General features: G+C 41.4%; 1 protein-coding gene across 1 annotated transcript in view; it reads left to right on the top strand.

The window, feature by feature from the left end:
• The first annotated feature begins 250 nt into the window (after positions 1-250).
• hs2st1a (heparan sulfate 2-O-sulfotransferase 1a) overlaps positions 251-24182 on the top strand; it is a 40173-nt gene continuing 16241 nt past the window's right edge. The window contains exon 1 of the mRNA XM_074688743.1: positions 251-889. Within this exon, the coding sequence (XP_074544844.1) occupies positions 766-889 (124 nt within the window). The 5' untranslated portion in view covers positions 251-765. The remainder of the gene's footprint in view (positions 890-24182) is intronic.

Genomic DNA, 24182 nt, shown 5'->3' with positions numbered 1-24182 from the left:
CGCCTGACTGTTAAATATTGTGGTTTGTCTCTTTTTTCTGTTTAAATATTCAATACTCTATGAAATGAATCAATTTAACATTATTTTTGTGATTTATAGAAACGTGTGTCATTGTTGAGAAAAGGAAAATTGTGATTTGACGTTTCTTTAGAACAGGCATTTTAGACGGTCGACTAAAAGTGTTCTTCCTCGCCTCTACAGCTGAAGCGGTTTTAAGTGTAAGTGCGACACCTGCCGTCCAAGTTCAGGTCAGCGTGTGAAAACTGTCCAATCCGGATTGAACAGACAGCTACAGTCGACGAATAGTAATCCTCTCCTGTGTGGTGGACTGTTGATACATCCAATAGCCTGGGTGGTGATCGTAGTAATGTGTCCGTGGTGCGCTGCTGAACACACTGGATGGGACAGGACAGCGCTACATGGGGGACGCAGGCAGCAGCAGCGGGTACCAGCGATCGCACACGCCGGAGGGACAAACACTCTCTCTGGAGAAATCCCTAAGGCTCTAACGGCGTTCTGCTATTAGGAAATGAATTAATGAAATCAATGAGCCGGGCATGCACACATCGCATATGAGGTAACCAAAGGATCTGAACACTGGGAGATATCCACTCACACGAAGAGAGAAAGAAACAGAAGCAGAGAGAGGGCCATGCACAGACACTCTGCCGCTTTGCAATCACCGTCGTCGCTCTCAATGCATGTGTGTTTCCAGTGTCTTCTCATCTGAGCATGGACTGACCAAATCCCTCTCTGGATGATTTGATGGGGCTGCTTAGAGTCATGATGCCGCCCAAGTTGCAGCTTCTGGCGCTGCTGGCTTTCGCAGTGGCCATGTTCTTTCTGGAGAACCAGATCCAGAAGCTCGAGGAGTCCCGAGGAAAGCTCGGTAAGTTTAAGACTGACCCAGACCTCACACTGTCCTCCAGGAGAACCGTGGGCTGCGTGTGTGTGAGCCTGGGGTCTCTCCTCTGTTTGACTCATCACCTTTGTTTTGCATGATGGTCACTAGGCGAAGCTCCTCCACCTCACATGCTTCATTGTTTGGTTCAGCCTCAGTCATGTCATTCAAAACATCTCTCTGAATCTGTCCTCCTCAACTTTGCATCACTGTGACTCCAACATTTTCCCCTCTTCTTTCAGTGACAGAATTACAACCTGTCGTCCTGATCTGTGCAGTGCAGTGTGAGATTTAGGAACTGCTGTGTTCAGCCTGTTTGACAGAGAATGCATGTTTGGATTCAGATAGTTTCCTAAAAATGAAGTTCTGAGTGTTTTTAATTTTGGTCTTTGCTGTTTTCTTAAGTTTCTGATCACAGTTCTTAAAAAGTAAAAAAAAAAAAGGTGCAACAGAGAGGAAGAGTGTATGAGAGAATAAAATGGTAAATACTTTGTATGCTGTGATGTGTGCTCAGCTGTGTGGCCGTACAGCCTAGATAATGAACATGTTTTTCTTTCTCTGGTTTCTGCTCAGGAGATGTGACACTGCTAACCTGTTGTGATATTGCTATTGCGGATTTGTAGTTCCCAAGGAGTGTGACTCCAAGTTGAGGTGGTCAGTCATGAATTTCAATCACGCTCAGTGCCCTAAGAACTGGCAGGAAGCATATTTTTGCTCAGAGTAATTTTTTTGGTAATACACTGCATGCTTGAGAGCGCTCCCCTGCCACAAATCCCCTGCTGCCCCTTCACCAAACTCTTCCCTGTGATTGAAATGTGGCCTGTGCTTCATTCAAATCTCATTTCGGGCTCCCATCAGGGGCTCGGCCCCAGTAAAGATCTGGGACATTGCAGGATTATCTCTCTGGTGCCTCCACTGTGCGGATTTTGCAGGAACAGCAGAGCGGCAGGGCCACTGTACCTCAGGGGTTCAAACAGCACCTCTTGTGTCACCCGTTGGGAGTGGACAGGAGGAGACATTTGGAGATGTTGAAGCAGGAAATTCACAGATGTAGACACTTGCACAAAAGCTGCAAGTGAGCATGAGACTGTCCCAGTGTCCTGTGTCAGTGCATGCTGGCTCTTTTTATTGGCTCATCTTCACGCTTAGTGTAACCTGATGTTATTAGTGACACTGATGTCTCCCCCACTATGGTGAGGAAATCCTCTCTGCTGTGTGATCTTTTACTAATGTAACTCCCTTGCATTTTCCCCAGCACACAGGTGTCACTCTGAACAATTGGACCAATACTTTACAGATGTTAATGACACTGTGAATTTAATGGCATGTCTATTTTGGTCATAATGAACTCTACTAAAAATCATCAAAAGAAATGTTCCACTCTTAAAATAACACTTAAAAATAATGAAAGTAATTCACCTTGCATTTTATAAAAAAAAGTTTGTTTTTTTCCACACCCTATCCAGTTTTTACATAAAAAGGCATCCCTGTACAAATAAGAACAGTAGGGATGCACTGATTTATCTGCTGAACAGCACTGTGTTGATGGGAAACAGCTCATTAGGTATAGAAATGGGCTTTTAGGGGAGTTTTTGGTCTTAATTGGATAAGACAGAGATAAGAAAGAAACCAGTGACCTTTGTGATGTAGACTACAGCCTCTGTCGTCCCCAAGCTCCTGCTAAAAATCATCCCATCTGTCAATTATTATAACAAATCAAACATTATTGTTTTTAGAGAGAAGACATACAAAGCATAAAACAATGTTATAAGTTCAGGGTTTGCACCTTTAGCTGAAAAGAAGGTTGAACTTGTTATATACTGTTATATATATAGTTTTATTGTGGGCCCTAAATGTCAGTCATATGTCATGTCAAAGCTGTAGTGTTGCCACCTTCCTGTGGCTGGCTTTAGCTCTGCCAATGCTATCGTGCTCTGATGCTCACAGGTAAACATGAACAGCCACACTCAGCGTACAAATTTCACATCATTTACGCTGACCACACAGATCCTCTGAGCCTGTTTATCTGCTGGTTTCTGAAAGTTTTCCTACCTTTGGTGTCGTTGGGACTCTGAATTTAAACTGACAGGAAATTGTTTGATTCAGGAATATCCCTGTTACTGGAATCATTTATGATTTGGTTTGTCTCTAGTTTCTACATTTGGGTTATTTTGGCAAGCTGAGCTGTCTTATGAAGTGACCGATGTGAAGACAATAATCATATCCCCAGTAATGGCAACGTACCAACCGCATTAACTTAAACATTACTTTTAATGAGATTCACAGTAAAACCATCATGGAAAATGCAGAGACAGTTTTTCACTATTATCCAATACCTCCCATATTATCTCTGTTATCAGCCTGTTATTTAGTTTGTCTCATTACTGTTTTATTAGTTGCAGTCTTTAATGAATTGTACTTCATAAATAGTCCTGAACAAACGTTCTACTCTCTTACTTTTGAGTTGTTCATCTTAAAAAAGACCCAACATCAAGAAAGGATGAGATCCACTTTCATAGCACAGCATAAGAGTCAGTTTTGTCTCATCTTAATCGACCATAAACAGAGCTGTTTGCAGCAATTAGCAAAATAACAGTGGTGAGGAAAAACTTGCCTCATGTCAAAGAGCTGTCATTGAAAGGCAGATTGAAGGAAACAGAAAATGATTATTGACTACCAAAACTATTTTAGCTTCATTTTTTTTATTGATAAATAGATTATTTTATATTTCAAAATATGCTATTTTTGATTAGTAGTTATTAGGGGTGTGAGAAAAAAAATAGAAAATTAATACATCAGGATTTTTTTTGTTTGACAATATCAAAACCATGATTCTTTGCCAAAAAACCGACTTTTTTTTTTTTCAAATTCAAATTCTTTGTTTCAGTCTTTGTTTATAAACTGGATTGGAAAAAAGTTTGTACTTTTCTCCAGCAGAGGGTGAAATGTTTTTCTGACTCACGTGATGTGCATATGGGAAAATATGGCTCTTGATATGGACTATAGATATTATCACCATCATTGAACTTTTTCACATAGTCTCGTGTTAAAAAAGCAAACTAAAAATCGCAAAAATCGTAAATATCAAAGAATCGCAATTTAAATTGAATCGGCACCCCAAAAATTGTAAAAGAATAGAATCATGAGAATGGCATATCGTCCCAGCCCTAGTAGTTATTGATTATAGGTCTCTTTGGTGATTATTATCCAATTATTACTCATCAGTTAATACATTTCATAAATTCAGTTTTGATTAAAGTCTTATACAGCTGATGTTTGATAGGGATGCGCTGATAACGATCCTGGTATCGGTGTATCGGTGCCTCTCAAAGCTGGATATGTATCGGTGGGAAAGGGGCCTATCCATAGTGTCAATCCAGGCAAACAGCTCCATACCTTTTTTTTACTGGCGCTCTTGGCTACTTGATCTAAAATGTTACCTTTAATGCACTTTTTTTGCTGCATCACCAGTCTACAGGGTATAAAAGTCTATATTGGCATAGATTTTTTTGTACATTCTGAAGCTTTGTTTTTACCAAAATACTGCAAAACATTTGAATATTCTATAGTTTAAATAGATATTTACTTCAGTAATTCATCTACTTATTTTTTGTCTTTTACCCAAAACATTTCCAGTCTTATCCCACAGTAGAGCATGCAGGTTATTATTTAACACTAGTATCAGATCGGTATCAACTGACACCCAAAGTCTAGGAACCAGAAAAGTTGGATCGGTGCATCCCTAACGTTCACCATCCTTACTCTGACTTTAGACCAGATTTCCTGATTTCTCGGCAGAAAATGACTCATTCAAACAGTATTGACAAAGCAGCATCACTATGAGTCATAGTTCAAACAGAGGCGTGTATACATTATGTACATTACAACATTATGCATTAATCACTTTCATCCCCATCAGTAAAATGAACATCTTTTACCTACTGACTGCTGTTAAGACCAGAATTGAAGTGTTAATAGCAATTTAGAAGATTATACTTGAATCTTTTTCTTTGCTTTAGGACTTAAGGTTGACTGAGCTATTAAAGTTAGTGTTAACTATTAAAGCTTACAGTCTTTGGGTTTACATGGAGGTGACTGACAGGCAGATCAGATTATTTGGAAGTCAAGAACCAGATTGTGAATAAAATATTTCAGTTTTGGTTAATTGGCTGCAGTATCACGGCTGAGCTCTCACATGTCGGGACAATGAGGAGTGCTGGGTGTGCAGATGGCTATATTGGCCTGTGACGTGGTTTACTGCTGCTGTAAAGGGCTATTCTTTCCACCCAGAGGGACGCACAAATAAATATACACACACCCTCTGCCGATGCTGAAACACAACCTGAGAGGCCTTTCCCCCACTGCCCACCACCACTAGAATCTGTTGACTTGGCACAAAGCGCTCTGATGGATGGCTGGGCCCGGCAGACGTCTGTATACCGGAGCTCTGAATTATGTGCTGCATGGCCAAATAGTTGTGAGTGAGGCTTTCACAGGCGCGGCACTGACAGACCGCCTCGGGGCCGGACACATTACCAGGTACTCCTGCTGCAGGTCCATCTGTGCAACAACATAAAGCAGCGTCACAGCCTCAACAAAGACAGGTGGTGTCCAGACCCGAGTCATGGTCCCTACCCTCTATAAACACCAGTGAAAGAGCGCTGTGTTTGTCACCTTCCTGTTTCATGTGTTCACAGTTAACTCCATGCAGGTTCTGGTGTTCAGTGTCCTCTCTCCACAGCGAGGGATCCTGTCACCTGACACACGTTCCCCCTGTTAGACGCCTCCCACGGGGCCGACAAGCTGTGATTTGCTTCCAATCTAATCGTTGTCCCCAGGTTTCTGCGAGAAGTCTCCCGCATTACAATCACGCCGCCGTGCAGCTGTGTGTCCTGCTGTGGGCCTAATCCATTATTCTGACAGGATTTCTCCCCGGCTGTGAGGCGGCCTCGCTGCAGGCTGGGTCAACGGTAACGCCGGCTGGCTGTGCAGAGATGGATGGGAGGAAGAATGAAAATAAAGTTTCTTTAATAAGGAGCCACAAACGGGGATTTAAGGCCACTAGTCATTAACTTCCTCCCAGTCCAGGCTGTATTACTTTCTCACCTTGAAGAAATTCTCCCTATCTGGAGTCTGAGGCTGGCTTTCTTGCGTTTCAATGACTTCGGAGAGGAAACAGACGCCTAAATTTGATTAAACTGTTATTAGATCTTCTCAGATATGTCAGGAAATTTAATAATTTGGTTAAAAGTGACCCAGGGGACTTCCAAAATTTTAATTTGGACCACAGCTAAAAGTCTGGGTGTTCAACAAAGGTGAAGTGCAATAGCTTTGTTAGAATAAAAGTATGTTTATTACACTCAAGAGTAAGTACCTTCATCGTGGGACCATGTTTACGTCTCATTAAACTCATGAAGGTGGTTTCCTCTTTGTATGTTTCAGATTTGGCACAGTCTCTATTTTAAAGTGCAAAGCTGGCACATGTGATGGAGTCTAGTCGGCTGGATGAGACATCTCATCCCCTCAGAACAACATTAGAAAAGATGCTGTTTCAAAGTAGTGCTGCAGTGCATGCTGGGAAGTATGTGATAAATTGAAAGCAGTGAAAATCACTCTCAGTAGTAGCTCTGAAGCCAGATTTCTTTTAAAATCATCCATCTTTTCTGGCTGAGAGCATGTTCATTACACAGTTGAGTGCATCAGTATTTGTGTAACATCTGTCTTACTATTTGCTTTTACAGATTAAAGCCATGCCGAAGTTATTTCCTCAGGGACAATATTCATAAACACAAAGGGAAGTTTGTTTTTTGTTCTTGCTGTTCGAGCTTTTAGCAGCCTTGTCATCTTCAGAATCAGTCCGTTTGAAGCTTGTGTTGATGTTGGGGTTCATTCAGGGGTATGCTACATTTTGAGCTGTGTAAATAGACACATTGCTTATTAAGCTGTCACCTTATGGCCTTTGTAACTGAACCAAACCACCTCCTCACCCCTGTGCCCTGCAGGCCATGAGAAGGCTGTGTGTCACCTAGCTGGACACATACCCAGAGACTTTTTCACCTCCTGAATCATGGCCTTTTTATCTCGCCAGCCGTTACTCAGCCTGATTAAAGGAATTCAATTTCTATCTGTTGCTGGGTGATATTAAGCTCCAGACACAAGCGGCTCTGTGATGAGCTCCGAGAGAGAGAGAGCGAGAAATGCTGCTATTGAGTGCAGAAAAAGAGGATGGAGATGCATGCACTCATTGTCAAAGTGTGTGCCTAGCTGACGCAAGACTGTTAAGCATTTGTTTGTAGCTATTAGGAATTTCCTTCCAGGCTGCGGTTTGGATTTGACTTTTGATTGTTGGCCAGCCCAGTCAGCCTGGAGCCCAACTTTCAATCCCTGCCACTGAGGGGACAAAAGCATCCGGGAAGGAATTTGGTTTTGAGTGGATACTGGTCAGACACTGACACGTCAGTTTTGGTAGTATGAGTCTTAGAGCTGTGAAAAAATAATGATACCGCAAAAAAGGGATAGACCGATTATCAGCCGGGCTGATTATCAGGGCCGATATTTGGCATTTTTGAGGCATATCACCATCGGCCTTTTTTTTAACCCAACGGATGATAAGAAACAAACTTAAAACTGCGTTGTTGTTGCTGATGCAGCCGCTCCACTGTCTGCAGTCACTTCTCAGTCCCCAGCACTGTCCCACCCACAGTACCATCTGATTGGTTACAAGCAGAGCCATGGATGGGGAAACAGCCAATCAGCTGTGCAGTTATTACAGTTATTGCAGTTACATTGAAATTTTGGAAAACTTACTGTAGAAAACTTTCGCTATTTATTTTTTGAAGTTTTAACTTTATAAAACATGCTGCTAAGCCTGGGAGCTGTTTAATAAAGTCATGCTTAAAAGTATTTAAATGAAGTTAAGTGTTGGAGTTTGTATTGTTTAAGATTTTGACACCAATATTTTCACTTTGACTGCAAATTAATATCGTCTTCAAATATTGGTTATTTGCCTCCTTGACTACAAATAATCAGTATCGGTATCGGCCAAGAAAAAACCATATAGGTTATCTCTACCACAAAATATCGTGATACTTTGACCTGTGATAAAATATTGATATTTCAGCTCTTGATATTGATGTTTATTAAAATAAAAATTCCTATTTTAGGTGAGTTAGAAGTACAATACGCCTTCTGCACCTCCACCGCTGTAGATGGCACTGAAGAGCTACTCCGCTATAACTTGTCCACAAACTGTTTAATAAATATAATCTCAAAGTATATTCAGAATATTTTATTTCTAAACTTGATGATGTGGGTTTTGGTGCCGTAAACATCAATATTTACTCTCTATTCTTGGGAATAGACTGATTAAACTAGAAAAGCCCTCAGAGAGCACAGACCTCCTCCAAGCATGTTTTGATTGTCACCAACACTTTAGTCCTACTTTAATGTTATACTCCCTTTCAGCAGACTGTCTGCTACAATTTGGTGTTAGTTGCAGGTTTGTACAATAATTTGTTTCCTGACAGTGTTGAAAATAATGATGACTCAGTTCATATTTCATATTCTGGATCTTAGTATGCAGAATATTTCCAGGATCTGGATCGTACTTTTACATCTGTCAGAAATTATGGTGAACTTTTCTTGTATTGTTTTGCAAAGCAATCCAACCATTTATGGTGGAGTTACATACACATATGGTGAAAACAGCCCTATCTCACAATGATAAATAATCCTTCAAAAAGTCCTGGATCCAGACGGTGATCTAGATCACCTCCAAAATGTAATCACTTCTTCCTTTTCTCATTTTGAACATTTCCTGAATATTTCATCAAGATCGGTTTGTTACTTTTTGAGTTATGTTGTTCACAGACAAACAAACTCTCCCAAAAACACAACCTTCTTGGCGGAGGTAACAATAATCATTGTCATGCTTTGTGCAGTATTAGATTTTTTAGGAGTAACATTGGTTTCACCAAGTGACATTTATCAGTTTAACCAACTGACCACGTCTTTCACCTGATAATTTCTTTTCCACATTAATTTAATGTCACAGTAGCTTAAGAGACAAACTTGATGCACTTAATGTTTTTAAGCTAAGTTACTGTATAAAACACTGCATCTGACTTTCTTTATTCAAAACTGCAATATGATAGAAAAACTGTTTTCAATTAAAAAATTAACTGTGTAGAATATGGCAATATGTCAGTTTATTATTGTATCGTGACCCAAGTATTGTGATGTGTATTGTATCGTGAGGTTCTTGCCATTACTCATCCCTTTTGAGTCTGTGCCCTGCTGCTAATCTGTCTTTCAGCCTCTTTTACACATGCTATTGGCAATTTAAGAATTTTCAGCATGTGTGAACACAAACCTCTGAACTGTGAAATTCAGGAGGATCCAGTGTGAGTGTTACGAACAGGCTCCATCCTCCTCCTTCTGTACGCGCCATTCTCCCACCCCTCCCTGACCAAAATCCAACAGAGTTCAAGGAGTTGTAAGAGCATGTCTAACACAGGTGATCTACCTCGGTGAGAGCTGTGTGTAAAAAGAAAGTTTCTGAGATTTCATGCCTTGAATATCCTAAATGATCTAGAAATGTCAGGAGTTCATGCGTGAAAGGAGCTTGAGCTGCAGTCGTGTTTGAAATCTAACTTTTTCAAAGATCCAAGCAGCTTACCTGTCTTCTTTGTAACTCCTACACACTTTCCAAGAGTGTGTCAACTGGTTTGTGACTCACTCAGGAGGCTGCAACACCAAAAGTTGGCGTCTTTCCAAAGCTAATTGGTGACACTTTGGGAGCACTGAGCGAGACTGGAGCCAAACACCAGCCCCTCTGAATGTGAACCCAGAGTTTCCTCCTCTCGTTGTTCCCGTCTCCTGTCCGAGGACGGTGTACTCAGTTTCCCTCTGAACTCTTCTTCACACCTCACATCTCTGTTTTTAGCTCCTCCGAGGGGTATAATGGGCTCATGAGTCATCTGCCTCGCTGCTCGTTGGCATCTGTTACCGTAAGAATCTGGTCCCGTCCAACGCCTGGACCTGGCTGCTTAGTCATTCCCTGCAACATGCCAAGTGAGCAGCTAATGGACACAAAGCCCCAGCTGAGATAGCGTAGGTGTCATGGATGGATTTGGTTTGGAGCACTAATGGTGATGCCAGGCTTTGGCTGTATTGTTTAAAGTAGGCTTTGATTGGAGCGAAGAATTTATGGATCCTGGCGCACGCTCGTACCTGATGGAGAATGCGTTCCTGCAAAGTGTCGCGTGGCAGCAACCAGAGCCGGCTGCTGCGCTCGCCGCTGTAGCAGGATGACAGACAGGCTAATCGGGGTGTTATGGACGGTTTCACACTCTGGATGTAATTGGAGGCCGTTTCAGAAGAACACCTCGATCTGAAACCACCCATCACTCGCCTCAACTGGCCTCTACCCAACGTCCCCTCCCCTCCTCTCCACACAGGAGCACTTTCTCCTCCTCACAGACTCCTCTCCGTCTTCATTTATTCCTGTGACACTGTTTCTTCAGCGGTGTCAGATCACTCAACTCCAGGATTCAGGCTTCAAATATCATGTGGCACAGGAACCCTGCAGGCCAGAGCCTGGTGAGTGGAGACTTGGGACAAATGGAGTCCTGACTGATGGCTGAAGAGAGGTCATTTAGCTGAAGTGATGAATCAGACGTGGGTCAGCAGACCGACCTGCTGAGACTCTCAAAGTGGACATTGATCCTGCGTGCTATGCTCCTCTGACATATCTGCACTCAGATAAATTATATTTTTCAGGCTGCACACTGGATTTTCATCATGAAGCCCATAGATCAGCGCTCACACCTGCCTTACCTGGTTAAAGCATGAAGTTTGTGACGGATGTTTGGGCATCTATGGGGCGAAAGGCATTTTGTCATTGAAATCCAAACCCATCCCTGGTTTCTTTATTGGATCACCTCCAGTTCTGGTTTTGAGAGCAGCCGTCTGTCTCCCCTCTTTCCTTTTTCCCTCAACACCATTCAGCTCTCCCCCTCACAGAGGAAACTTGGAGCAGTTAACAAACCTCTGTTGTGATTATAACTTATAATGACAGTGCTCTCATCCAGCTTCCTCTAGATCAATACACAACTTTCTCTATTTGTGTGCAGAGCCCTCTCTCTGATATTCAGATCCCTCTTGTGTTTCTCTCTAACCCCGCTGGATTGACGCCTGAGAGAAGAATATCCGCTGCTGGCTTCGGAAACAAGGTGCTATCAAAGGAGGAGGAGGAGGAGGAGGAGGAGGAGGAAGCGTGGAGGGAGGAGGATTGAAGGGGAATGAAATGAAAAAGATGATTTAATTTTCATTGCGACACAGTAATATTTAAAGCCCCGGCTTGTGAAAATCATAAGCCTCTGTGGAAAAAAAAAGGGAAGAAACGAGGAAAGCGGGCCCGCAGCTGTTTTACAACCAGTTTCATCAGAGAACAGAAGGATGAAGGAGAGATGAAGGAAGGTGGATGAAGAGCTCTGTCCTTCTTCATCCTATGATTCAACTTTGTTCCTTCTTGCTGGAGGGGTTGGCTTTGAGCTGCTCTTACTACATTTACCTGTTTAATGTTTCACACCTGGAGCCTAGGGGACCAAATGTGACATTTTCACTCCTCTTCCTCTTCTTTGCATCTGATTTATTCTAGGGGTGCACTGATCACAATCTGGCCGATCTTTCCTGCCGATACTGATTTGGCCCAATACCGATTTTTATTCTTTATTTTTTATAACTGACAGCATATACCCTCAATGTTCCAATCTTAATTAATTGAAAATAATTGAACAATACCTGTGAAACAATAAAATCTACATGTTTTAACTTAAACAACCAATAACGTGTCCTGAGTTTTAGGTCTCAGAGCAAAAAGCAACAATGGCCTTCAGACCTTCCTGGAGGTGTTTAAGATCAGTTTCATATGTAAGGATGGGCCAATCACCGATCCCCCAAAATCATAGATCCCATACTGTGCTCTTTTTCTGCAGTTTAATATGGATCATTGATGTCTTCATGAAATGGTAGTAACATCTTTTGGTCCAAAAAGCCAATAAATCAAGCACAGCAGCATTGTTTCCAGGCTCTCATAGCCCCTCTGTTCAGAACACTCTGATTTAGTGGGCGTGGCCTTCATATGTAAATGAGCCACTGCTGATACCGCCCCGCTCTTCCACGTCACTGAGAGCGGCGCCACGAGCTTTGAGTGCACAATGTTTAGAAAACAGCAAAGCTTGTGTAACGTAATATCACAGGCTAAAACAACAGGCTAACTGCAGCTAAAGTTAGCATCCTGAAGCTGACACAGAGACAGGGGGGACACTGAGGAAAAGCTCTTACATCTGCTCCACAGCACACAGCATTTAAAATACTCACATTTCCAGGGTCTGAGGTTTGTTGGTGGATGGTTGGAAATGCACCTGGATTCAGGACCAGTCTATTCACTAGCCCTCTGTTGTACTGTCCAAAGTTGGAAAAAACAGTCGGCTACTGAGTGTAGCTGGCACATTTCCCTGATAAATGAACTCTAGCCACTTAACCTTGTCTTCTTCCGAGATGGGAAGCTTGTGCATGGAACTATGCGGCTGTTTACAACCAAAAACAAAGCAGTGATGGCTCTTCAGCTTTGGCATTCTCCCCCTGGGGAGGGGAGTGGGCAGGGAGGGGGTTCGGGGGTATCTGCTCTGGTGGACCAATCAGGTCAGACTTGCTCCTGATTGGTCAAAACAGGGAATCGCTGACGTCAGCAAATCCCCAAAATCCAAACAGCTCATTTTAGGTCAGGATTTTACATTCACAAGCACTACTAAGTGCAGGTTTTGTCATTAAATATCACATTTTGTGGGCTGGGAGGAAAGCCAAAGACTCACAGATTTCACTAAAAGACTTAATAAAGTGATTTTTGCATAATATGGGACCTTTAAGGGCATCTGCACCAATTGATCGATGCATGTCTAATTTATTCCCATGTTGATATATTTTAGTTGTGTTCTCTTGATCCATGTGTTTGTGACCTCCCCTCTCTCTGTTGTGCCTGATGGTTTCAGCAGCTCCTCCATGTTGCCTAAAATTCAGGTTTAAGCCCATTAGACAGAGCACTAATACATCCATAGTAAACAGTTGTGTTGTCTGTGTGTGTGTCACACCTTATTACTGAAATATCTGGGTTGCTGAATATTCAGCTCCCACATTCAGACTGCTCCCTGCTGAGTTGGGATCAGTGGATTCGTGTGTCTGCATTTCTTTTTTCAGCGGTGTTCATCGTTTCTCTCAAACACTCTGAATCAGTAATGACAAACACTGAGTTGATTGAATAGGAATCATTTCATTAGAATAGAGTCTGCGTCCAGCCTGTCTCGTCTCTGAGTCATATTTACAACAAACCACTCCAATAAACTGGATTGGCGCTGCGTCTCATTCTGACCTTATTAAACAGATTGGATAGCGGCCAGACAGAATCGATCACCAGTGAAGACTGTCTCTTTTGTCGCTGTGATCAAAGACACAGCTTCAAGAAAAGCGTTGAAGTTTTCCCAAGCTTAAAAATAACCTTTATGTTTTCACTTTGTAGGATTGGAATTTACACTTATATCCTTATTGAGTAGTGAGACGTAAGACAAGCAGTGTTTTCTACGGTAGCTGTGGCAGGAGAGGTGACAACAGTGAGGAGGGGTTGTCCATTAAACCTGGGAATACATCACTCTATTAAATCACCTTACGTCATGAACCCATTACTGGATTAGTTCAGACATCAACTGTGCTTTTTACTCAAACCGTTTCAGCACGTCTCTTAACACCTTTCAATAACACAACCGCACCTCATCTACAACTTTCCTCCTCTTAACACCCACCCTCCTATTGTTTCCCTTTTTCCATCTGATCTTCTGACTGTACTCCTCACTAAACATTTTATTCAGTTATTTGTTTGTTTTTCCTTTCTGAGATCAGAAGTCTTCCCCAATAGAGATAAGGCAAAGTATGGCAGCGACACCATAGACTGTAAAAAAATGGACATCATCTTGCATTGCTCAAAGTGAGAAACACTGCTCCCTCTGGTGGCTGGCTGCAGTATAAGTAAAAAAAAAAATCTATCTCCCCAGACATTCCAGATGGGCTGTGGTCAAACTTTAAAAAATTAATACTCCTCGTAGAAATGTTCCCCACGTCCGATTGTTGTGGTGATTTGAAGATACCATTTCCATACCATTCAAGTTCTCTTTTTTTCTGAAAAGTTTTGTTTTCATTAGTTATACAAGGTTAAAAATTAGGTTTTACGTTATGTTTAATGATGATTGACAGCTGCTGTTCTTGTGTATTTTTTGGGGGGATTGTAAAATATGTTGGGAGGTAGAGTCAAGAAGTGATTAGACTCTCGAAAGAAAAAAAATAGTTATTATTTTTGTCACCCAGCTCCACCCAGATTCTCCCAGGATCCCTCACAGTCTCTACTGCACAGACTCTGGCTGCACAACTGCTACAATGTCTGCGCCTGTGACGGAGGAATTTTGGCTTCAAAACCGTACAATGGTAGATGGCACAGCCAAGCTGTCCACTCTATATACAGTCTATGAGTGACACATTAAAAGTTGAAATTAGACGGTAGAACCAAAGACTCCATGACTGAAGTCATAACAAAGGTTTAAATGACTGTAAACCTAGAGTCCTCACTTTTAACTTAAAAAACATTAGGGCTGGGACGATATGCCATTCTCATGATTCCATTCTATTACAATTTTTGGGGTGCTGCTTTGATTTAAAACGGTGATTCTTAGATATTTACAATTTTCGCGATTTTAAGTTTACTTTTTTAACATCAGACCATGTAAAAAGTTAAATGATAATGATGATGAAGTCTGACTACATCAGGAGCCATATTTTCCCATAAATGCACAACACGTGAGCCAGAGAGAGACATTTCACCCTCTGTTGGAGAAAAGTGATAACTTTTTTCCAATCCAGTTTATAAACAAAGACTGAAGTGAAGAATTTGAATTTCAGAAAAAAAGCAGATTTTTAGACAAAGAATCAGGATTTTAATATCGTCAAACAAAAACAGTTTATCAATTTTTGATTGACATTCAGCGCACCTTTGAGGACCAAAGGTACAGGAAACCCAAAGGCATTTTTTCCCACATCAGTTCTGACTTCAGGAACAACAAACTGCACGTCCCACAAACAAAGGCTGTAATTCCATCCTTCAGGGTTAAAGGTAGTCCAGAGTTTTGCTAAAAGTGGCTTTAAAGATAAAGACACACCAACCACTGAGACAGTTTGTACTTAAAGCATCATAAGTTATAAAGACCCCCAAATAACAACCTGCGTTTGGGAAGCTTTGCCCTGTATTTTGTTATTACATCACCTCAAACATGTGAGGTCAAGACTGTTGCATTTTGTAGTGATTCACAATAATCCAAAACCAAGATAGTGCAGGTTGACCTGAGCTGCAACCAAATACACATAACTTCTAAACCAGCATCATGAGAAGGTTCATATTTAACATTTAGTCTTACACTGCAATCGCCTTTGGTCTGCTGGATGGCATTGTATCTGTAGGATTTACATTACAACAACATACATTAGCTGTTCCCTTCATGCTGTATGAACAACAGCAACTAGTATCAGATCCATTTTAACATTATCATTGTGCGACATAAAACAAAAGAAGCAGAAAATGTAGTCAGATTGGCAACATGTGATCTGACAATTGTAAAGTTTACAATGCACACAAGTGCCCCCCATTAGTTTTAATAGAGCCCCTACAGACTTAGTAAGAGTAAAAGTTACAATAAGTTGTGAAATAATTTAAAGCATGTTGTGGGGTAGTCATCTCTCGTTTATAATATCTTTAGCCTCTATTTTTCCTATATAAGGTTGGTTGATGTAAGAAAGGTTGCTAGATGAAATAAAAAATTCTGGGCACTGCCTCTAGCGGTGCATCATGTTTTCTCGAATGTCAGATGACAAATATATCATTTAGCCACAATTTAAAAGCTGAAGGATATATTGAACAGTATTAGTCATCATGCCAGGAGAAAACCGATTTTTACCTGGCAGCTGAGATTCAACTCTTTTTGTTGTTGTTGTTGTTGTTTTGGATTGTGGTGATCTTTTGTGAATGCACACCTCTGCACAGTGTTTCCATATGTTTGATACTGTCTACCATGCATCCTTGGGTTCATTGCGAACTGTAGAGCTCTGACTGACCATTGTAAGCTGTACTCTTGGGATGGCCTGCTTTGGCAACTTCTGATCTCATTCACTGGTACACCTTTATATATGAGGTATACCTTTTTATTTATGTGTTAGTATCACACAGAGAAATATCAGACAGTATTCTTTCTGTTCTAAGGACCTCCTCATGCTCTCTGTCTCAAACGCTCAGACACAAAGTCAGAAAAGGGCCTTAGGGTGCTCTGCACCCTCAGCCTGGAATCTGTTGCGTAACGACTTAAAGTTGAAGGAGCTGATGTCCTTAGATGTTTTTAAATCTGAAATGAAAGATATGGAAGCAGATTCTATGGGATGTCGATGTTTAAGTTCGGCTGTTTGAACAACTGATCCCCAGATATGAGTCATGGATGGATCTATTTTGAATCCAAAATGTTCCCTTTGTAGATGTACTTTGTCTATCTTTGTTTTCCATCTGTAGCTCTGTGTTTTTGCTGCTGCCTGGTATGGGCTCCAATACAGCCTCTAAGAGCTGGCTCCTGTATCAGGTATTGGTGGGAAAGGATCAGTCTGAACTTGACACCAAAGCTAAACTATGATTTAGTATACAGAGTATAAAAATTTACAACTGAAAAGTCATTTCTGTAAATTCTGAAGTCTTTTTTTAACTTTAAACAGTCAAACTGCTCTTTGACATTTTAACAATTATAGTTTGAATAAATATCCAGTATCAGGTGGTGCAGCTCCAAAAACTGCTGTTATAAGAGGAGGTTTTAAGAATATCCTCACGACATCTGTAAAAGTTGTAACCACAAGTGTTTTGATGGAATTTTGAAGAGCGACACAAACACACACCAACACACACACACAGTATGTAGTGTCAGTCAGGCTTCGGTCTCTAATCTTAACACATGCATCACCCAACAACTCAAACCAGCAGCCACCAGCAGTTACGTTGGACTTTGAGGTGTTATCAGCAGCTGATATCGACTTTACCCTGGTAACTTCAACCAGGGTTAAAACGTTTTTCTGAAGACTTTTACTTCATATCTTCTCGTCCCCTGATTTTTCCCATTCTCCAACTGTCGTTTTTAGCTCCATCTAATGACTCACTTGAGAGAATTCATCTGATTTCTTGCAGCTGCCTCCGGATCCCAAAAAGCTTGTGTGCAAATTTTCTCAAATATGCAATCCCAAAGAGAGCCTCTGTCATCTGGGTTATATTGGACGGGCAGTGAAAGCGTTTGTTTGCGTGAATGAAGCACAAACATTTCAAAAGCGTGACCTTGCATATGGATACCTTATGGTTTTAAATACATGCTCCATGGCAAATTTTACAGATTTAAAAAGAAAGAGAGCTCTGGTATGGACTCAGGGATCAATATTAATTTGAATTTTTAGTTTTCTATTTAAGAGTCAGAACTGAAGAAGTGAAATAAGGTTGGGCTGGTTTGACAGATGTCTGATCTCAGTCCAGATTTTTGCAGTTTAACTGTCAGAGAAAAAGAGGCTGAAGCCAGAGACCAACACTTTCAGAGTCTAAAGCTTGTATCAGGGGCATGGAGTGGTATCATTGTGACTTTAAACTGTCCACTTTTTGACAGTCAACCTTCAAAGCTCAGTAATGGTGGGAAATAAATATCAAAGTGAGGTGCGAGGACGGTTTTTGGTCTGCTGTTGTTTCATGTGATGTTTCCCTCAGCAGCTTAGCAGGAGAAGTGGAGAGTTTTTTCAACTTACAAATTGTAATTTCAAAGAAGAAACAGAAAACAGCATATGCAGCAATAATGGCACCCCTCTTCAAAGGTCCCATATTCTGCTCCTTTTCAGCAGTTTAATATGGATCATAGATGTCTTCATGAAATGGTAGTAACATGTTTTGGTCCAAAAAGCCAATAAATCAAGCACAGCAGCATTGTTTCCAGGCTCTCATAGCCCCTCTGTTCAGAACGCTCTGATTTAGTGGGCGTGACCTTCATATGTAAATGAGCCACAGCTGATACCGCCCCGCTCTTCAGCGTCACTGAGAGCGGTGCCGCAAGCTCCGAGTGCACAATGTTTAGAAAACAGCAAAGTTCGTTTACCGTAACATTATAGGCTAAAACAACAGGCTAGCTGCAGCTACAGTTAGCATCCTGAAGCTAACATAGAGACAGGGGGGACATTGAGGAAAAGCTCTTACATTTGCTCCACAGCACACAGCATTTAAAATACTCACATTTCCAGGGTCCCAGGTTTGTTGGTGGATGGTTGGTAATGTGCCTGGATTCATCTTTGGCATTAACGCGCAATGGATCTTGGGATACGTGAGGCTACGAAGGATTCACCGAATCTGTCCTTCATGGCACTCAAAAAGGAGCAGATTTGTCGGCTGCATTTGGAGTAGCCTTTGAAAAGGGACAGCTTTGGACGCACCGCTGTGACATAATCTGTCTTCAAATTCAGCCTTTGTGGGCTGCAGCCCCTGAATTGGGACACAGCCGATGTGTTTCCATAATGATTTACAGGAAAGGGTGGCATTACCTGTGACACAGCATGCTTTAAGTTTATCCATTTTTTCCTCCTGTTTTTTTTTTTTTTTTTAAATTGTTGTTTATCATTTGCTTTTTTGTATCAAATTAGAGTTCTCTGTAGAACCTGATTCTTTTTTTACTTCAGTAGATATTCCACATTACGTATTTAAACTTCATGGGTGCCAATAATGGTGAGCAGTAGGGAAGAACAATTAATTGAATTTAAGTGGACATCGCAATGTGATAGAATCATAGACTGTATAAAACATGGACATAGTCTCGCCGGAGTCACCTGTCTGTTTCTGAAACGGAAAATGAAGCACATTGGCTATAGCGGCCATATTGGTAGGGGCAAGGGATTCGCCTATAGCCATAGGGCACCGGCCGTCACGTGACCCTCAGCTGTGCCTCTTATTGGGGGAGCTCGCGATCTCAATATTCTCTGAATGGCCGCGTTAGAAAAAAATTCACCCCTTGTACCGTGGATGCCTATAGTTAAATTAGCGACTCAGACAGGAGACGTTTTTTTGAACCAGGATGTAAATAGGTTAATTTCTGCTTTTGAAAACAGTTTTTTTGGCTTGGTGTGTATGTGACTTCCACTACTTCTGGAGCCAGCCTCAAGTGGACACTCGAGAAACAGCAGCTTTTAGCACTTCAGCACTGTCTCATATTCTCAGACCGGAGGTTGGCGCTTGGATAGAATGCAATTTCCAAATCGCAAAGGCTGCAATTAAAAATAAAAAAAAGGCTTTAAAGTGCATTGAAGTGCATTTCAGTGGTTGAGCCAAATCTTTGTTTTTATTAATATTTCTGCCCCTAAGTTTGTGTTTTGTTTCTGATAAGAGCTCAGTAAGATTTTAATACATATAATATTTATGTTCATTTAGTGTTTCTTTTTCATTTTATAAAACAGTGCACTCCGCATATTGATATATTTCAGTGGTTGAGCCAGAGATTTGGTCTAACTTACATTTCTACACTTTATTTAGTGTGAGATTCATAGAAGAGAGGATTCATGTTTACTTTACAGATTATTGTCCATACTAGGCCTGTTGTTCTTCAGTGCTTTGTTCCTTTCTCTGATTTTATTTAAGGAAATTAATGGTCATATTATTGCATGTCTACAAGGCTTGAAGTTCAATCAATCAGTCAATATCCTACTGTGATTTTAGTAGTTAAAGATACGTTATTCATGTCAATTCATGCATCAGTTTATCTCCTTTCATCATAACATGTAGACCTAGCCTGCAGGAAAGACTTGTTTATATGCTGACAGTGTCCTTGTTGTGTTGGTCAAACTATGGAACGGTGTATTGCTTGCGTTAAATGAATAATGTAGAGGATAAACATCTTCCCCCAAAAAATCACATGCTAAATCTCAACCGCTATATTGGTCCCAAAAAATCGCAATGGTCTTCAGATGCTGGGTACATTATGACAAAAGAAAAGCAGCTGAGCTCTGTAAAGATGAAAGCTAGAGAGAAGAGGCTGCAGAGATGAAGTGATAATAACATGTCGAGGTGGAGTCGTCTGTGCAGAGATCCTCTGTCAAGAGTAGTTCTCACTCTGTAGCTCCTTCCAGTGAGGGACTGATCCTCTGTGGGGCTCACCTGGTCCTCCCACTCATCATTAAACCTATGAATAGCTGTCGTAGGCTCCGTCTAATAGAGTGTGGAGTTTTCCCTGGACTCCTATATATGCATTATTAATTATCTGCTACAGGCCGGAGACTTAGAGGGAGAGGGAACATGGATGTCTGTGTTGTTCTTGCAATCAGATATCTGCTGTTATGCAAACAATGTATCACAAGCTGCTTTATGCATTACTAGCTGCTCAAATTTCTGCTCGTCACACAGATTTGACTGCAGCGGATGTGAAGCTGCAACAATGATGCTCCTGCTGTGGCATCTTTTCTACCCCACAAATTTATTAAATCTCCCCTTCTAACAAGACTTACCCTGATATATTCATCCTCCCTTGAAACACTCCTAAAATCCTGGCTAATTCCCCCACGTTTAGTCATCGACAGTCTGTGCCAAGAGAGATCTGTTCCAATCAATCGGCCCCCTCCCCCCGTCTTCCTCAACCTGTCAGACCCGCCTTTACCTAACAAGACGGGAATGATGAGATCTGCCATCTGTGTAAATTGCTCCATAATCTCATCTGACTGGCTGGTTGCAATGAGGCAGACAGCTTGTGTCCCCGCTTTACTCTTTCTGCTTTCCCTGACATTATCGGCTCACCTGCCAGACCGGACTGAGGGCTTCGATCGCACATGAGACACATTAGGAGGCAAAGTGGCAGGTTGAACCGTGGTCATAATCCTCTCCATCTATCCCAGATTGTTATCATTAGTGAAGGGGCTGCATTTCCTTTCAGACACGAGATTGTAATTTGTCGGCATGTGGATGCAGCTTGTTTAGTTTAGAGGAACAGCTTGTTTGTCATCTGTACTTTATGAACTTCAAAGAACAAGAAAAAGGAGCTTAAATCTCCACTTTATGACTTTGTTCCTCCAAAAAATGCTCACGTTGGAGTTTTCAGCAACACCATCTTTGTCTTAAATTGTGTAATTGTGGTCTCAAGCGTCATACACTAAACCTCTTACCCACTTTAAACTGGCTGCACAGTGTCGCCTGTCAGCACTCACAAGGGCAAGTTTTGTCTCTGCTGCATGTCTGAGGAATGCTTTGTCGGCACTCTCTGACAGAAACACACTTGTTTTCAACACACTTCATCTTCAGTGGGGAGAAAAAGTCATTTTCTAGATCGGTATGACCTTTACATGGATCGTTTGGGCTGAGTTTACAGTCCGCATGCAGCAGAAGCAGCATCTCTGTGCCTCAGTGTCCACCTGAAGTCCAGCTTTTATCCTCAACTGCCCTCCAACCTGTCACACCCACTGCCTGTATTTTTCTCACCTGTCCTTCTCCCCTCAGTCTTTCAGTAAGAGCAGAACTAGCGTGAAAGTCATAGTAATGAAACCCTCTCCGACTGGTGTTTGTGGAGCCTCACAGCACTGCAGCGCCAAGTTCAGGACAGGAAATATCACGTCACTCTGAAAGGCATTATTTACGAGAATCTGCAATGTAGCCAGGCATTTTATTTTCCCCACGTCACCTCTCCTGGTGCATCTGTGAATTTAAATTCTAATAGTGGAGGCTTTCTTCTGCTGATTCACTGTGAAACGTTGTTTGGGTCCATTTGTCACATTTGCAGTCAGACCTTCTCCTGTCACGATGAATCGAGAGGAAAAGACAAAAAGAGTCCTGAGGTTTTCTGTGGAGGAGACATTTTTGGGAGATTTGTTTCCAATTCAGTGCCTGTGGTTTGGTATTTTTGCAGTCACTACCTTAATTTCTAGGGTAGTGTTGAAAAGTTGAAGCAAATACTAATGGCTTTGGAAAGTTTGATGATTCTTGTGTTAGTCACTCCTCCACTTATGAAATCTAAAACTCTCTGAAAGACAATAAATCAGTTTGATAAACACTAACAATGACAAAAGAAACCATGCTGAGAATTTTTTATTTGTTAAGCTCTTGTCTTAGTTTGACTCATGTTTTAAGCCTTATGTTAACAAGGGACGTGGGATTTGTGACCTATACTGCAGCCAGTCAGAGGAGGTAGCTCTAAATCTTTGGGTTTCATGTTCAATGAACATTACAGAAAAGGGGAAGGTGCAGGTGCAGTTTAACTCTTAAAATTATTTATCAAACAAAAATCCAAACAAATCCCAACTAAAAAAATCCACTAACACTTACCCAGGAAAAGTCCAAAAAGGACATTTAGTGTGCTGACTTCATTTTTTAACTGTGGAAAGTAAACCTCCACTAAGCAGGATTGTAGTACATGACATGATATAGAATAGAATAAAATAGAATAGATCTTGTATCCTGTCTGCTCACAGCAGGTGAAGCTCTTCCAATGTGGCGTTTATGTCCAGTGTTAGCTTGGTTAACCATGTCTGTGAATAGCATGATGCTACTCTGCCCTCTGGTATTCCCTCTGTTGCTGGGTTTGTCGTCACTTCTTAGCTCATACCTGAGAACCAGCACGTCCTCCTCACCTCCTTCTCCTCACCTTGTGGGAAAACATCAGGCCTTACACCAGTTAGCATTGACATGCTTCAGGCTGCTAACAGCTGATTTCACATGTAAACAATGCAGCCATGGTTACATGTAGGATCTCCAGACAAACACAGGAGAAAAAGTGGTGAAAAAAAAAACCGCTGAAGACACAAAAAGTTTGGTGTCCATGACCAAAAAATGAGCCATACGCAGTAATGATCCACTCCAAATACAAAGATTACGAAAAAGAGAAGAAAAATTACAAGAAACGGACAAAAAAGAGAAAGCTGCTGCAACTAACAGGGCGGCACCTTGCACATATGACACAATATGACATGAACTGACCAGGGACTTAAAAACACAAAAATAGACAATGGGTGAATCAACACAGATGTGAAACAAGACACAGGAAAAAATCTCGAGGGGCAATCCAGACAGGAGGGAGGCATAAGGGCATGAGTCGAAACTTCAACAGACACAAAGGGAGAAAGAACCACAGCGTCTGGAAACATGACATGGGAACGCCACAGGAAACATATAAGAAAAGAATCAAATCCACAGGACAGAAAACACAAGGAACAGACACATCAGAAGCAAAAACTACATGATAAAACAGGAAACACAAGAAGACATACAAGAGAATCATCTCTGAGAATAAGACAGAGGATACCCAAGAAACATAGAAACACAAGACAAATCCACAAGACAGAAACACTAAGAGTACACATTATAAAAAAAGGCCAATGCGTGCTGTGAGATGCTATATTATCTGTGTTTGTTTACATCCTGGTAGTAGAGCCAAATAGAACAGAGCGATATTTCAGACCCACAATGATAAAAGTGTTAGTGGTTTCTTTAACTGACCACGAATTCTGGTGTTTACTAGCAAAAACTGCACTCAGCTATCTGTGCAGTCTCCCCCAGCTGGTCACATTACATCTTAAAGGCACTGTCGTATACGCTTTAGCTTCCAATTCCAAGGTCTGCATCTGCCTCTTAATTCAAATGACCACTTTCAGGCCAATCACAGGCCCAGGTGTAACTTAAACAGTGTCTGTATTACTGCACATTAAATTTATTCAGTCATTTTATGTAGCTGAATTTTTATCCCTTGAGTACAATATTCCAGAAGACAGGCCTGACATTTCTTACACTCATCTTGTTGTTCTAAATCCCTGTAAGATGATAGCTGATGGGTTTCGTGATCGGCTTAATGTGTCTGACTCTGAGTGCCTGGCAGGTAGTGCACAGTGGGTTTATTAGAGGGTTTTTCTTTTAATACAAGGCTTCCTGCTGCGAGGGAAAATAGCTGGGTTGGAGCTTTGAGACTGAACTGAGAGAGAAAAGTTTTGATGATTCAAGAAAAATAAACATCATTGACTTGGTAAGATACTGTGGATTTGTGGTTAGGTTATGTTTGGGTGAAAGAGCAGCTGATGACTGTAGATTAGTTTAATTCTGAAAAACAATATGATACACAAAACAGTATGAGGAGGCCAGAACGTGGGATCAGCTTTCACTATG

Source organism: Halichoeres trimaculatus, unplaced genomic scaffold, assembly GCF_033239565.1.
Source record: "Halichoeres trimaculatus isolate MK-OKI-2021-1 unplaced genomic scaffold, fHalTri1.1 fHalTri1_scaffold_15, whole genome shotgun sequence".
Classification (NCBI taxonomy): domain Eukaryota; kingdom Metazoa; phylum Chordata; class Actinopteri; order Labriformes; family Labridae; genus Halichoeres; species Halichoeres trimaculatus.
The sequence above is the reverse complement of the archived record's forward strand: the minus strand, read 5'-3'. Positions and strand labels throughout refer to the sequence as shown.